Consider the following 16,825-nt stretch of genomic DNA (forward strand, 5'->3'; position numbering starts at 1 on the left):
AAGGGGTAAGCCGGGCGAAAAAAGTTCTCCGCTCGGCTCCCGCCCTCTCAAGAGCTCCAGCTAGCGTAGCGGGGGGCGGGCGGACTGATCACAGAGGAATTTGCAATTTCCGGGAGGTTGGGGAAGCGACCCCTAACACAGCCCTGCCGAAGCAGCCCTCGAGCCCGGCTTTCTGGGTTCCGTGAAGTTGCAGGGCGCGCCTGGAAGGGGCGTGCTCCTCGCCCCCACCTGCGGCCGCGGGGTGCGTCCGGGCTCGCGAGGAGGGGCTCGGCCGCAGCAGGCCGGCCGGGGCGGGGCCCGGGAGGCGGGGTCTCCGGCGCACCGGGGCCGGGCGGCGTCTGGAGCAGGCGGGAGGGGCCCAGACGGCCGGTTGAACGGCGGCCGCAGCTGCAGCAGTACGGCCCGCCGGCGGCTCGGGGCCGCGCGCCGGGAACCTCGCGGGGCGGGCGGGCGCCGCACCCCCTGCCTGGCCGCCTGCGCCCCGGGGAGGCCGCCCGTGCGCGACGGGACCAGCAGCATGAGCAGCGGCTACAGCAGCCTGGAGGAGGACGCCGAGGACTTCTTCTTCACCGCCAGGACCTCCTTCTTCAGGAGAGCGCCCCAGGGCAAGCCCCGCGCCGGCCAGCAAGTGAGTGGAGTGCGCGGCGGGCGCTGCTGCTGTTTTTTCTCCGCCCCGGCGTGGCGGGACCCCAACTCCACGTGTCTCTGCGGGGATGCTTGCCCGGGAGGAGCAGGAGGCCGAAGAGCGGCTTCTGCCTTTTTTCGGTCCCGGGAACTTGCCTTGAACCTCTGCCTGTTGGCGTGGGGTGCCCTGGGCTAGGGAAGCAGGAGGAAGGGCTGGGAGGCGAAGGGCCCGATCCTGCCTTCCGCGCCAGATGGCCTCTGCGGCCCCGCCTGGGGGCCGCCGGCTGTGGGGGAGCAGTTTTGAGAACCTGGAGGCTGCCCCAGGTCCCTGCCGGGTCAGCCATCGGGTCCCCGAGCCGTCCCTCCTTGTTAGTACGCCCTGTGGCCCGTGGCCCTGGCGTGGCTTGGGGGAGTGTGTAATAGCCTTGAGTGACCGCGGTGACCTGTCTCCCGCCCCCGCCCCGCTTCGGGAGCACTGGTGGGGGAGGGGAGCCGAGCGGACCCGACAATAGTAGGCGCTCACTAAATCTGGGTTGCTGGACTTGCAGGACTTAAGGTCAAGTTTATGGGTGCTCCGAATAAGTTTTGCAAGCAAGCTCCGGTGCCAGATAGAAAGTAGCCGGTGAGAGCTGAGCTTTAGGCCGGTTTCTTCCTTTTTTGGAGGAAGCATGCCGTGGGAAGCATGGCTTGGGAAAAGATGGAAAGGGAACTTGTGCCAGTTTTGCCGGTCGTGACTGTTTTTTAGGGAGGCTTTCCAGACAGGGCGCTTGAACCCGCGGCCTGCTGCCCCTGGGAGCCGGGCCAACCCGGCCACGCTCACATCAGATTAGAGAAGGCTGTAATGGAACAGACTTGTTGCTTTTCAAAAACAACAGGCGCGCTTCGGACCTTTCTTTCAGGCAGTCCTAAAGACTAGAAGCAAGAGAAATCGTTCAGGAACTGGATGATGGGTGTTTATTTATTTATTTATTTATTTTTTTGAGGTGATGGGGTGGCAGGGAGGGAATTTGTTCAAAGTGTCCTTGCCAGGTTCTCTTTTTAATTTATTGAACCCCTTTCTAAGGTCAAGTTTCTTAACAAGATTCGTAAGTTCTAGCCTTTTCAGCCTCTTAACCAAACCAGAAGAAGGGGGAGTGGACGATGAAGGGCTAGAGTGGAGTCAAGTGCCCTTATTCAGTTAACAGCGATTAATCGGGTTAATGGTGAATGAAGTGCCCGGTGATAGTTCGGGTCTTTATTGTTTCACAGGCTTAAGGGCGCACTACTTACCAGGGTGATCTCTTATTTTCAGTAGAGAGTGTGCTAACTGCCTGAGTTTGGAAGTCAGAAGTTACTCTCCATCACTTATGAAAAATGGATTTTTCTTTTTCTTTTTTTAACCTTTTCTCTTTCTTTTCTTGGCCTATCCTTTCTTTACCTTCTTCACTTTATCTTCTTCACTTACATTGTTGTTGCCATTTGACACATGGAAACTGCTTGTTGTGCTAGTTTGAAATCTATTCCAGAGGTGGCTAGTAATCTCCAGAAAACTAGTCAGCTCTTGGATTCTCCACGTGTGTGACATTCTCCTTTGCAAGGGACAGAATCTCCAGATTGGAATTGTTTGAGAATTCTTTGGTGCTTTAACAAGTAAGGAGCATTTCTGTCTAGCTTTATGTCCATATAGTGGTTTTATGTTTAATGCATTAATTTATGTAATAGTCACCTAGCATGTATATTATGCTCATGTAATATTATTTATTGAGCATCTAGAATTAACGTAACATTAATAGTGTTTTGAAGGATTGTGTTGAATCAGAACAGTAAGGCTTAGTTCCTGCCTTGAAAAGTTTCATATGTATATTCTGAAACTCTATTGCCTGTACATTTCCCCTTCTAGCATAATGCATGCAAGGTGCTGCGTTGTAAGAGGAGTTATTTGCCAGGGAGATAAAGGGTCCTAAAATGAATTTTAGTGGGCATTTTGTTTTACTTAAGGAAGGTACTGTGTTTCAAGTTCCTGCTAGTTTTGTAAATAAAGAAGTGAAATAACGCACTCTTGTGGAACATTTTTTTTAAGGTCAGATAAGTCATCACTTTATTAACTTATGATTATAAAAATAAGTATTTCTATTATTAAGAGTAGTGATTATTTTTTAGCTGTTGACCATCTAGTGGAAAAGCTGGAAAATTTGGTTTCCAGAGCCCTTGAAAATATCTGGAAAATGCAAGATATCTTGGTGAATGCATGGTTGGGAGGAATGGGTGAGGGTAATGCGAAATTTCTTTCTTTTGCCAAGAGAGGGACTGTAACCCAACTTCTTTCCATCTCCAACAAGGACAAAATCCTTAAAGACAATGAACATGCCATCATTTCCCCCCCCTCATTTTCTTTTGTATCCTGTTCTCTTAAAAAATAAAATAAAATAAAAAAGAGGGAAACAAGGGTTAAAAATCTGTCTGAAGGATATAAAGAAAATGCCTTTTTGTGACATTTCCAATGTCATGTATTATAGCTGTATCCTCAGGACCTGAACAGTACCTGACCTAGAGTAGTTGTTCAGTGAATACTAGTTGAATGAATGAAAGCTTTCCTGACTTGATAATAATTGGATCTTTATGGTTTTTCAAATGTACTCTATCTTATGATTCTCCCAATAACCCTTTGAAGCATTAACCTAATGAAAGAGAAGTTGTTGTACAGAGTTAGGTGGTGCACACCTGTAATCCCAGCTCCTTGAGGCTGAGGCAGGAGGATTGCAAGTTCAAGGCCAGCCTGGGCAACTTAGCAAGACCTTGTCTCAAAATCAAAAATAAGAAGGGATAGGGGATGTAACTCTTGGTAACACGTCCCTGGATTCAATCCCTAATACCTGAAGGGCAGTGGGGAGGGGCAAGAGGAAGTATTGGTATGAGATTGTCTAAGTGTCCATACTTAGAAGACTGGAATTTGGGTTTTCTAACTCAAATTTCACTTTTCTTTTTGTTACTTTTTGGCACAAAAAATTTAAATTAAATTTTCCCTTTGCATATATGGATGTATGTAAATTAGGAGTGTTTTTAAAATTCAGCTTTGTCGTGTACATATTGTCATCACAGTGTTTATAATTCATGTTTGTAGATTCACTTAATTTCTAGGAATCTACCTAATCATAGTTTTAAGCAGATCCCAAAATGTTGATGATTCTGTAGTTTATGATTTGCCTTTTCTGGTTTTGTGACAAAATCAAACTACCTTTAAAAAAACAGGACACATTCAGATTTCCGAAGAGGAGAGGTAGCCCAAAACTATTAAGATAAACTGTTGAAACGTGTCTTACTTCTTGGCTGAGGTGTTCACCTTTCTTCTTGAGCCTTTGCTAGTGAATAGGAGTAAGAAAATGGGACGCTGTTGTTGCTTTACAAGTAGAATAGTGCAGACATAGTGAGGAACTTGAATTGTCTTCTGACAATTGTAAAAAGCAATACTGAGGAATTTTTGAATAAGTCAAACCTGTGGTTCATAACAAACCTTAAATTCGATCTTTGGGTTTTCTTCTTCTTATTGTTTCAGTAGTTTTGTGGGTCTTTATTTGGCCGTGTCTTATTGTGAGAATCAACAATAATGAGTTGCACACTCCTCCCATTAATGTTTCCACTGGAAGTTTTGAAGGTAACTCATTGGGGCAAAAGAACAGTAGTTTACAGCATCAAAGGTGTTTTGGTTCTATTTCTTTTGTGTGTGTGTGTGTGTGTGTGTATGTGTGTTGTGTATGTGTTTGAACCCAGGGGTGCTCTGCCACTGAGCCTCATCCCCGGCCCTTTTTATTTTGAGATAGGGTCTCACTAAGTTGCTGAGGCTGGCTACCAATTTGTAGTCCTCCTGCCTCAGCCTCCTGAGTTTTGTGCTGCCACGCTTGCCTGGCTATACTAATGTTTAATCCCTGGGCTACTGGATATAAACATTCCTACCAGCCATTTTGCCTTGTGCAAAGTGATTTGCACATTTTGTCTGCATGTCTGATCTGATCTGTTCTTACATAGTCTTAATCCATTGGAATTTTGTGTTTGTATGAGCAGGACTCACAAAAGCATATTGCTGTAACTGGATTTCAAAAGTAAATTATTTCCCAATCTTTTATAATTTCATGTATGACCAATACACTCCGTATTCTGTTTCTTCTTCCGGCTGACTTGCAATATTTGGAATTATTTGGAAAGCAGTGACACAAAACATTTATGAAAAGAAAGGCTAAAAATATCTACTAATGTCATTATTCTTTTTAGACTTCCTTTGACAGTCAATGCCTATCATGCTGTGAACATTCTCTTTATGGGAGAAAAAAATGAGGCTGACCCAATGCTTTCTAGTGTGGTCTGATCACCAGCTCTTAGCCCCGAGCCTCAGCGCTTGCCTTCCCCCACTTCACTAACATAATTCACTGCCCTTTGATGAAGGCCCTAGATTGAGGCTTGCTTTTGATTCCTAATTTGGCCCTAGGTCATTAGCTAGCCATGACAACCTTCTTCATAAGGAATGGTGAAAAGACTGTAGAATATATGGTAGCTGCAGGCAAAGGAGCTTCTAAATGAAGTATCAGGGCTAATGTGGCCTGTTTGTGCCTTTGTCTGAACAAAGAGTTAAATATATTGTATAGTAGGAAGTTTTGATTCTCACAGCTGAACAAGTATTACCTATGTCACAAGACCCAGCTGATTGTTCACCCTCTAATGTTATTTATTTTTGAGATAGTGTCTTGCTATGTTGCCCAGTCTGGCCTCGAACTCCTGGGCTCAACAATCTTCTTGTCTCAGCCTCTTGAGTAGCTGGGATTTCAGGTGTATGTCGCTGAGCCTGGCTTGTACTAACTGTTATAGTTGCATATAACTAGAACTGTAATCATGTTAGCTTTCTTTTAGTTCCTTTCAGGATCCAAGTTATTCTCCTTTCAGGATCTTGGCCTGGAGTTTGCTTCCCCCCATTATCCTTCTTGTGTCAACTTAAATGTCACCTCAGAGAAGTGTTCCTGAACCTCATATCTAAAATAGGCACTGTCCCCTCTGTTAAAGCTCTCTTGTCTTTCCCTTCATAGCAATAATATTTTTTTTAAAAAATGAAGATGAAGACTAGTATGTTTACTTAGCACATAAAAGAAAGGTTCAGCTGAGAATGAATGAAAATTTGCTCTTTTTTTTTTTTTTTTGTAGTACTAGGGGTTGAACCCAGGAGTGGCATTATGAGTTATGAGTGGCAATATCTGAGTTATGCCTGAGCCCTTTTTATTTAGAGACAGGGCTTCCCTAAGTTGCCCAGGCTGGCCTCAAACTTCTGAGTCTCCTGCCTCAACCTCCTCAGTACCTGCGATTATAGGCATGTATCACCATGTCCAGTAAACCTGCTTATTTTGGATCAGTGTTCCAGTACTTGGTACTATTATCTTTTCTTTATATACAAGTGCACATAATTCCCCACGCTTCGTCTCCAAACTAGATCATAAAACGTCACAGTATCTTACAGGTGGTAGTCATTTAAAATTGAATGATATTGATGATATGTAATTCCTAGCTATATATTTTCTATTACTAGTTACACTAATAATGTATATTAGTTAAGCTAACAATATATACTAGTTATTACTAATACTATATATTACTAGCTATATATTTCCCCCTTGTTGTAAGAAAGCTTGTCATTCATTCTTTTAGTGAACAATTTATGAGGTGCCTTACTATGTGCTAGGCTCTGGGGATAGAGTGGTGAACAAAACCAAGTCCCTAGCCTCATTCAGTAATACTTTTTAAAAGATGTGCCAAATAGACAAAATTCTCTCAAACTTTTCTTTCAAAAGCTTGCTCCTTTAATGTATTCAAGGAAACTTAGAACTTTTTTATAGTTTGCCAGGAACATACCTATTTTATTGTCAAGCTGTATATCCATTTAGATGGAAATGTCAACATGGAGGGGTATCCCTGTCAAACATTCTTTCCATATTTACTTCTGTGCTAAAATGTAGCACATTTAGTCATTTAGTAGATGCTGTCTTTCAACAGAAACAGTCTTCAAGAATAGAAAATGCATCACACTTTTTAGTTAATTAGAGTTAATTGAACCTCTGGTTAATTAACCAAAATATGACCACAATTAACAAAAAAAAAATTAACCAAATTTGGTTTATTTCCAATGTTTGTCTTCATAGTTCTGGTTTGTCTACTACTGACTAGTCAAATGGCTTTTGTTTCCATGTTAATTATTTTTATTTTTTTCTTATGCTGGGGATGGAACCTAGGACCTCACATGTGCACGTACTTTGCATCCCCAGCCCTTGACAAATCTTTTTAATGGATAAGGTGAGCTGTGCTCTAGGAAGGATGTCAGAAACCATAATAAATAACATATGAAATACATGTAAAAAATATTGTAGTTGGCTCTGAGTTAGAAGTGAACATGCTAAAGCTGTGCCATCCAATACAGTAGTCACTGGCCACATGTAGTTACCAAGTCCTTGAAATGTAACTAGTTGGAATTAAGATGTGCTGTAAGTATAAAATATCAGATTTTAAAGACCTAACTGTGGCAGAAAGAATGTAAACTATATCACAGTAATTTAAAAATACTGATTGCATGTTTAAATGATATTATTTTGGGCAAACTGGCTTAAATAAAATTAATTTTACATGTCTATTTTTTAACATGCTTATTGGAACATTTAAAATATACAGGTGTTTTGAATTATATTTCTTTTGGACAGTGCTGCATGCTGAAGTAGAGCTGATAGCCCTTGCCATAGGTTTGAATCTCCATCATCTGGGTGGCGAACGGTGGATGGGGTGCCCCCCAGTGTGCTGTAAAAATTGCTCTTTGTGAAGGGGGAACTTTCTCTTTACTGCTGGGAATGGTTTCTTCTTGGACTATCATGGGTCATACATACAGCATTTTGTGGTTGTGAAACTTTTGTGTGGGGAACTTTTTTTTTTTTTAAATGTGAGCTAATAGGGTAAAACTGTCCTGCTGGCATTCTAAGTGCAAATCTGCCTTCAGTTTACAGAGAGAATAGAGCTCATTATTTCATAGAGTATTAAAACAGCAAACTTAATATGCATTTTATGGACTGTAATTGCTAACTGCTGCTACATGATTCATTCAGCTAAGAATAATTTACTAATTATATATGGCAGCATCGGTTCTTTTTCCAGATGTTAAACAAAGTGAGATTATTAGAGAGGAAAAAGGATAAATTTGGGTATTGGAGACTAGAATAATAGATTTTTTTTTTTTTCAGAAGATCTTACATTTAACAGAGTTGGAATGAATGTAATCAGCAGAGTGTTCCGCTGAAGTTAATGCTGTGTGTGTGTGTGTGTGTGTGTATGTGTGTGTAAGATTGGTTGGGGTTCTTTTCTAAATTTATTTCCTAGTGTTTATTGAATATTCACAATGTGCTGGATAGGTGCTGGAGATTCAGTAGTGAGCAAAACCATTTGGTAATTATATTTCTTAATAATTTTTTGGGGAGGAGGGTACCCTGGATTGAACTCAAGGGCACTTGTCCACTGAGCCACATCCCCAGCCCTATTTTGTATTTTATTAGAGACAGGGTTTCACTGAGAGTTGCTTATCACCTTGCTTTTGCTGAGATTGACTTTGAACTCATAATCCTCCTGCCTCAGCCTTCCAATTACTTGGGATTACAGGTGTGTGCCATCCCACCTGGCCTGTTTCTAATTTTTTGATAAACACTGTAGTGACAATTTTGAATCCTGCTTTACCACTGAGCTATATCCCCAGCCTTTTTATATTTTTTATTATGAGATTGGGTCTCCCTCTGTTGCCCAGGCTGTACTTGAATTTGTGAGCTTCCTGCTTTAGCCTTCTGTGTACCTGGGATTATAGGGTCAAGATATTATGCCTGGTCAAATTATGAGATATTTTTGTGCCATCACACCTGGTCGAATTATGAGATGTTACTGGATGATTTCAGTTTTCATTTTGATGTCTACATTGTATTTTATTAAATAGGCATTATTCCCAAATATTGGAAAATTTGGTGTTGCTAATTTTTACTACTATAATATTGTTGTGAACATCTTGAGCATGAAACTTTTCCATTATGAATTAATATTAGGATAGATATACAAAAATGGAATTTTGCTGAGTATGAGGGTAGTCATTTTTATGGCTGTTGTTACGTATTGTCAGTTTATGGCTGTATTTTTACTCAGTTACATTACTCTCTTAGTTCTAAAAAAACTCCAGTGAATAAAGGCACCTTTCATTATTTTTCTGTGCTTCTAAGAGCTCTTCCTTTGTGTGAGCATTGTCATGCATGGCCTTTGACCACTTGTTTCTTAGGTAGGGGGAAGTCTTGAGAGGGCCTATTCTTGAGTCCTGTGCATAGTTAGCTGGGTAATGTTCCCCTTTTTGTGGTCAGCTGAACTTCAGGTTATTTTTCTGACTTACACTGTTTGTACCAAAGGGGCATTACATATTTTGGTATTTGAAATACTTCAAAATGTGTTTCAGGTTGACATAACTGAAACTCGGAGCGAAATACTTACTACTTGTGTAGTTACCACGCAGGACAGGCATTGTGAAGAAAGCAGTGCTGTGAGTAGAGAGGGTGGGGAGTTGGCTGGTGTGCCTTCACTAGCCTTGTAAGAAAGGGGAACTGTAAGTCTTGTTTATCTTTGAATTTCAGTACATTTAGGGCTAGTTTACAGCCATTCTAGTGAGAATCAGAGGAATCTAAGTTATAAGTAGTCTAGGTATTGAAAAAAAGAATGGAAAACTGAAAATCCCTCCCAGCAAAGAGAACTGTTTACTTATGGGCTTATCGTCTTGTTGAAAAATTGCAAGTAGAAAGGAATCTGGAGTTGCCAGATACTTAAATGCTTGTTGGTGCCTCTGCAGAAAATTGTTGCTTCATCTCATGGTGTAACTTCTTGTTTGCCCTGATTTTTTTTTTTTTTTTTTTTAAATATAAGTACTGGGTATTCACCCAGAATCACTTTACCACTAATTTACATCCCAGCTCTATTTATTTATTTATTTTAGTTGTGGTTGGATACAATACCTTTATTTTATTTTTTATTTTTATATGGTGCTGAGGATTGAACCCAGTAGGCGAACCACATCCCCAGCCCTTAAAAAAATTTTTTTAAAAATTCTTTTTAGTTACACATATGACAGTAGAATGTATTTTGACATATACATAAATGAATTATAATGTCCCATTCTTGTGGTTTTACATAATGTGGAGTTACTCTAGTCATGTATTCATATACAAACATAGGAAATTTATTTCTGATTCCTTCTACTGTCTTTCCTATTCCCATTTTCCTTCCCTTCCCTTCATTCCCCTTTGTCTAATCCAAAGTACTTCTATTCTTCCCTAACCACTTCCTCCGTTATATGTTAGCATATATGTTAGCATCTGCCTTTGGTTTTTGGGATTGTCTTATATCCCCAGCCTTTTATCTTTTATTTTGAATCAGGGTCTCCCTGAGTTGCTTAAGGCCTTGTTTAGTTGTTGAGACTGGCCTCAAACATGTGATCCTCCTGCCTTAGCCTCCTGAGTTGCTGGGATTACAGGCGAGTACCATCACGCCCAGCTAAGATTTTTTTAAAAAAATATTTTTATTAGTTGTTGATGGATCTTTATTTTATTTACTTATTTGTATGTGGTGCTGAGAATTGAACCCAGTGCCTCACACATGCTAGACAAGCACATTGTCACTAAGCTAGCCACAACCCCAGACCTAGGATTTTTGTTTTTTAATCAAGTGAACTTTTTTGTTTTTTGCAGTGCTGGTGATAAAATCCAGATCTTCGTACTCTATCACTGAGCATACCTCCCCACTCTTTCTATCCCCATTTTTCTTAGACAACTTAAACAAGTTTACTTTGAAAACTTCCAACAAATGCTTGCTTTGGGGAATTTTCAAAAATATTTTGCCAGACTGGGCACTGTGGCACACATCTGTAATCGCAGCAACTCAGGAGACCGAGGCAGGAAGATTTTCAAGTTTGAAGACAGCCAGGCAACTGAGTGAGGCCTAGTCTCAAAATAAAGGCTGGAGCCAGGCACAGTGGCTCCTGGGGAGTCTGAGGCAGGAGGATTGCAAGTTCAAAGCTAGCCTCAGCAACTGGCAAGGGGCTAAGCAACTCAGTGAGACCCTTCTCTAAATAAAATACAAAATAGGGCTGGGGATGTGGCTCAGTGGGAGTCCCCCTGAGTTCAATCCCCAGTACCAAAACAAAAAAGAAAGAAAGAAAAAGAAATAAGGACTGGAGATGTAGCTCAGTGGTAAAGCACCCCAGGCTCTGGATTCAGTTCTCAATACTAAAAAAAAAAAAAAAAAGGTCAGCATGATCATAGAAATTTTCATGTATATGATGTAGTTCTTAAAATAGCAAAAAATTATGAAATTAGAAAACAACATAGCTAAATGTATTATATAGAAAAATACCAATAAGTGAAATTTAGCATTCTATACCATTTTACAATTAGCAGAGCATCCCAGGAAAATTAAAATTCACATGATCCTATCACCTTAATTCAGTGGAACTTTTTGACAAATTAACCACAGAAGTTTTAATCAGTCAAACCTTAAACAGATACAGGTTTCATGGCATGTGAGAGGTGAGTTTTTAGGGATACTTGACTACATTGAGTAATTTCCCAGCTATGGGAAAATGTAAATATTATGTAGATGGTTAAAGAAACAATAATATCACTTTTGTCCATTTCAGGTCTTTCTCTGTTTGTTTAAACAGGCTTGTGGGTTGCTTTTTTCTTGCCAGTGTTCCTGTAGGAGGAAGGTACTGCCCTTTCAGATCTTTCTGAAGTTTGAAAATTGCTTTCTTACTTTTCCTGTAACCATCATAGGTCATGCAGCACAGTCACCACAAAACTGCTATGCTTAGTTTGATCCTTGGTGTCCTGTTGGTCTGTTAGAGGAAATCTGTTCTGTGAATTATATCCAAATAATTATTCTTGCCACTTGGTGGAGAAGACTTTGGAGGTTATGTAGGGGAAAGAAATATTGTTCAAAAAGGCAAACCTAGCACCAATATCAGCAAATCAACTTCAGACCCATTCTGAAGAGGGAGTTCTGTTACAGTTTTGAAGTTGGCATTCCAGTAAGTAGATCTGCACTTGGAGGTGGGGGCTTAAAACTCAGTATTGAGTCAGGCATAGTGGCACATGCCTGTAATCCCAGCAATTCTGGAGCCTGATTCAAGAGTTTTGCAAACTTGAGGCCACTTTCATCAACTTAGCGTGACCCTGCCTTAAACTAAAATGTAGCTCAGTGGTAGAGAGCTTTCTTAGCATGCTCAAGGCCCTGGGTTCAATGCCGGATGCCATGAAAACCGAAAATGAAAACTCAATATTGGTGACGGAGGGAACTGGATTTGTTATGGGCTAAAAATAGATGTGTTCTTAATTGATGAATTGATTGATGCAAGCAGTGATGTAGGGCAGGCAGCCGGAGGTGGAATCAGTGCAGGCTGTGTTGTCTTGGGCGAGTAGTTGTGAAGCCAGATTTAAAATTAGGCAGTCAGTGTAGTTAGGTAAATGGGGTCTAATATCGAATGAAATCTAAAATGGAGGCCATGTTGAGAATGAATTTCCGGAAAAGTTGAGCAACTCTCCTAATGTTAATGAAGTCCAGGAAACAGCCCCCAACAGATTTGAAGATAGCCCATCCCCAAGAAATGTTAATGAAGTCCAGGAAACAGCCCCCAACAGATTTGAAGATAGCCCATCCCCAAGAAATGTTAATGAAGTCCAGGAAACAGCCCCCAACAGATTTAAAGATAGCCCATCCCAAAGAAATGTTAACGAACAGCAAACTTGAAGATGCTGAACAGCAAACTTGAAGATGCTGACTCGGAAGTGCCTAGATTACTTCTTTGGCCCACCTGTGTCCTGAACCTTCGGGCCTTTCCACCTACATTCCATTACCAAAAACTATAAAAAGGGGAAACAACCGCACTTCCACGGATTCCATCTCTTGGGTCCCCTTCTTCCTCCGGGAGAAGTCTTTTCTGCTGTCCTTTAATAAACTTCGAATTTTCTACTCTGACCTTCCTCGGTGTGCTTCTCTGGTGTTATTCTTCAACATTGGTGAAGCAAGGACTCGTCACCCGCCAACAGCGGTAACAGTTGTACATCGTTAAGCCTCGGTTTCTTCCATCTGTAAACTAGGGGCCAATGTGGCAGGTAATAAGCACTAATAAATGTTGGCAGTTGCTATGTTTTTAAAAGGTTCCATTGTATATGATCACTTACAAACTCTTTGACAGTGGTTGAGAGATTTAAAGTAAACTACCTACTTAAAGTCAAAGAGACCAGAGAGGGAGGAAACTATAGGTTTCTCTTGGCTTTGTTAACTAAAATGAATTGGAAGTCCCAATGTAATTGATAAGAAAGAGCTTCAGTGTTCCTGGCCATGGTTATTTTTGTTTTCTAACTGCCTGCCCCATCACAGGTGCCTTTGTTTTCTGGTAAGGGAGCTGTTTCCTCCTGACCAAGCCTGAGGCCACCTCAAGTCTTCACTGACTTCTTTCTCCTTTCAAGTGGGGCCACCCTGACTTGAAAGAGCAAAATGTGGTTCTTTTGCCCAAGCGTTTATATGTCAGTTAACACACATTATATGCACTTTTTAAATTGAAACTTCCTCTTTTCTGCCTCTGACTGCTGGATTCTGACTGCAGAGTCTTGCCTAGGGCTGCTCACTTGACTGAGTGACAAATTCCGCTACATCCTGGGGGCTTTCCTTTTTCCTCCAGTAGGTCTTGTGCTCATTGTTTAGGGACTTAGTCACTGTGGTGTTTCTGTTTTCATGAGATCAAATCAAATGAGGTAATCTATGCAAACTGCATGATGTGCTGCAAAGGGAGCCCACCCACTTCCCCACTGTGGCTGCCTTTCCAGCCCTGGGTCTCCCACCCACAGAGTCCATCTCAGCTTTGCTGGCTTTCACAGTTTGAAAACAAGCTTGCTTCTGCTCGAATGCAGGTGTTGAAGAAGCTCAGTGAGTCATGTGATCTGTCTGGCCAACTCTTCAGAGTTCATTTATACTCTGAAACTGGATGAGTTGTGGAATTTGGTGGGATCCTTCTGGAATTGGTTGTTTATTCTCCACCCCCCAATATCTCCTTCCTTTGGTTATGTGTTTCTTACAAAAAAAATTGGTTGTCTGAAACTGCCTTTATATAATTCCGAATACCATTATAAGCATTTTTAATCGCCTTTAAATTTTCAATTTGATTAAGCTATAGTGTAAGTAAATTATTATTAAATAGGTAATTCATATAAAAAGACTGAAAGTAGCTGGCATTAAGGATATATTCAATAAAAGTCAACTTTTTTTTGTAGTGCTATTAGCATTACTAATATAAAACAATTTGGTAGGAGCTTTTACTGAGGCAGTGTTGTTCAATAGGGAGGTCTGTGGACCTAGAATTGGTAGACTCTTTGTTCTGGATCATACGAACATCAGAGTGTACTTACACTAACCTAGAAGGTACAGTTCTAGGAACTTGAGCAAGGTTCTTAATTAGCTTCCTTGAGTATTTGAGAGGGACTAAATAAAATAATGTATGTGGAAATCATTCCTAGAGTATAAATTGTTACACAATTGCCAATATGACAGCATCATAGTGTGTTTAGAGACTACTCTTAAAATTGTTTTTTCTGCTTTTAATCTTGTCTCATGTAAGAGTTCTCAAGCCTACCAGGAGGTGACACTTGATAAATAGTTGTTGAAAATGTCCCCTGTTTCTTCTATGTGTCTGCAAAGTAGTGATTTAAGGAGCTGAACAATTGATATCCAGGTTTAAATTACATTCTAAAGTGATTTTGGTATTTATGAAGCTCTCTGATGCTTTGGAGAAAGATGCCATTCCAGCTCATTGTTGTATCAAGGGACTCGAACAAATTTAGTTTTAATTGTTTCTGATTATCCTATGAACTTCACAAAGGCACGTCACATTTCTGGTTCACCACTGCATAGTCACGAGTTGATCAATCATGGGACTGCTTTTTGAGAAATGAGTTGTTAGGCAGTTTAATCATACGGACATCAGAGTGTACTCACACCAACCTAGAAGGTACAGGTCAGTCACTCAGCATGGCCTCTTGATGTGGTCAAGAGGTACAGTAAACACAAGATGTATGAGGCTGCTGCCAGAGTAGCATGGCATTCTGTTTTACAGTTCACTTTTTACAAATAAGTAGAAGGTGTACAATCAATAATGATTAAAAGTATAGTATGATAAATACATAATCCAGTAACGTAGTAACAGTTGGTTGTTATCATTAGCAGGTATTATATAGTGTGCATAACTGAATGTGCTATACTTGAATACTCCTGGCAGTGCAGTAGGTTTGTTTATGTCAGCATCACCATAAACTGGAGCACAGAGCTGTGCTACAGTGTTACCAAGCCTGCCTCTTTACTAGGCCATAGAAATTTTCCTGCTGAATTAGAGTCATGGGACCACTGTTACAGGTTTCAGTCCATAGTTGACTGAAACATCATCATGCAGTGCTGAACTGGTGCTGTATTTTCAATGTATGCGTGATGTCTGGCACTGGGGACTGACATGGACCTGTTGGCTTTACTTTTCAGTGCTGGGGATGGAACTTGGGGCCTCATGCATGCTAAGGATGCACTCTGCTGTCAAGCTCTCCACCCCCAGAAACTTGACCATCTGGCTTTCACCCAATCAGACTCGACAGAAGTGTAATCAAGAAAAAGAAGTTGGAGCTGGGGACATAGCTCAGTTGGTAGAGTGCTTGCCTTGCATGCACAAGGCCCTGGGTTCAATCCCCAGCATCATTAAAAAAAAAAAAAAAAAAAAAAAAGAATTTGGGTGAGGGGCTGGGGATGTGGCTCAAGTAGTAGTGCGCTCGCCTGGCATGCGTGTGGCCCGGGTTCAATCCTCAGCACCACATACAAACAAAGATGTTGTGTCCACCAAGAATTAAAAAAAAATAAATATTAAAAAAAAAAAAAGAATTTGGGTGAGGGCAGTGAAACAGGGTTGCTTATTTGTTTCAGGGGGAGTAATAAGACAGTGGTAATAGAGTCTGCATTTATGTGCAAGTGAGTGAGACAGACATTCAGGTAAAGTAACTTGGGAAGAGTTACTTAACCATTTGGAGCTACAGTTTCTTCCTCAAAGGCCCTGGCCAGATCTCTGATAAGTGGTTAATTTATTCTGGAGTTGAATTATGATGGACCTAAGAGAAGAAAACAATGACTATGTGTGATTTCATTCATTAATGTTTTGAGATGTTAATTAATTAGTTTGGAAACTACTGTCTTAGGCCTTATCTGCTTGGGTGGGGTAAACCTGAGTTGATTAGTCATTGGTGTTTGAGAAATGAGTGGAATATGTAGAATTATTTCTTTTTCAAAAAGGGTAATGACTTGGGAATGAGATCTCCAGGGGTTCATGGTGGTGTGTTTAATTCATTCATCTATAGTGCCAACAAGAGTGAGTTTCATGCAAGACAAAGAGAACACTTAATTGTATGCTGCAGCAATTATGAATACAGTGTGGAGAACTATTTAAAAAAGCCCCCCAGCAGGGCCACATTCCTCAGCACTAGGGCAGGATGAATGTGCCAGCATCCTCTGCTTATCTGGGTGTCTGGACATGGAGGGTGGGTTAGTCATTATTGTGCTTCCTGAAAGGGTGACACTTGGAGGTCATTTGGGAGTGAGGAAGTATGTTCATTTCCTTTGGTGGAAGATTTACTTTTTTTTTTTTTTTTGGTGGTCCTGGGGCTGGAACCCTGAGCCTCATACATGTAAGATAACTATATTCCCAGCCCCTGGAAGATTTACTTTTTTCATTTACTTCTTAAAAAAAAAAAGACTTTATTTACTTGATTGTTTGTATGTGGTACTGAGGATCAAACCCAGTGCCTCATATGTGCTAGACAAGAGCTCTATCACTGAGCCACAACCCTAGCCCCTTTCATTTGCTTCTAAGATCACTTTTATTCCAACTGGTCTGCACTTACCCTTGCCAGGTAAAATGTCCCTAGAAATCTTTTAGCATATTTAACCCGATTATGAAATGGCAGTGTTCATTGCCAAATACAATCTAATACAACTTGTCCAAACATGAGGCTTCCAGAGACTCTTTATCCCCTTGCCTACACTGTCTGTAGTGCCTTTTTTAGCTTCTCCACTCACTGGTTCTGGAATACCCAGTTCGAGGTTC

The 16,825-nt window shown here is 41.0% G+C and overlaps 1 protein-coding gene across 3 annotated transcripts in view; it reads left to right on the forward strand.

Moving 5' to 3' along the window:
- Rassf3 (Ras association domain family member 3) overlaps positions 1-16,825 on the forward strand; it is a 137,831-nt gene that overhangs the window by 67,854 nt on the left and 53,152 nt on the right. Inside the window, exon 1 of one of the 3 annotated variants that reach the window (XM_046430693.2) lies at positions 420-628. The exons of the other annotated variants lie outside the window; for them this stretch is intronic. Coding sequence (XP_046286649.1) covers positions 518-628 — 111 coding nt within the window. The 5' untranslated portion in view covers positions 420-517. Of the gene's footprint in view, positions 1-419; positions 629-16,825 lie in introns of those variants that run through there. 3 annotated transcript variants of the gene reach the window in all.

This window comes from Marmota monax, unplaced genomic scaffold, assembly GCF_021218885.2.
Source record: "Marmota monax isolate L192 unplaced genomic scaffold, Marmota_monax_Labrador192_F-V1.1 WCK01_AAM20220418_F8-fsc00056, whole genome shotgun sequence".
Taxonomy (NCBI): Eukaryota; Metazoa; Chordata; class Mammalia; order Rodentia; family Sciuridae; genus Marmota; species Marmota monax.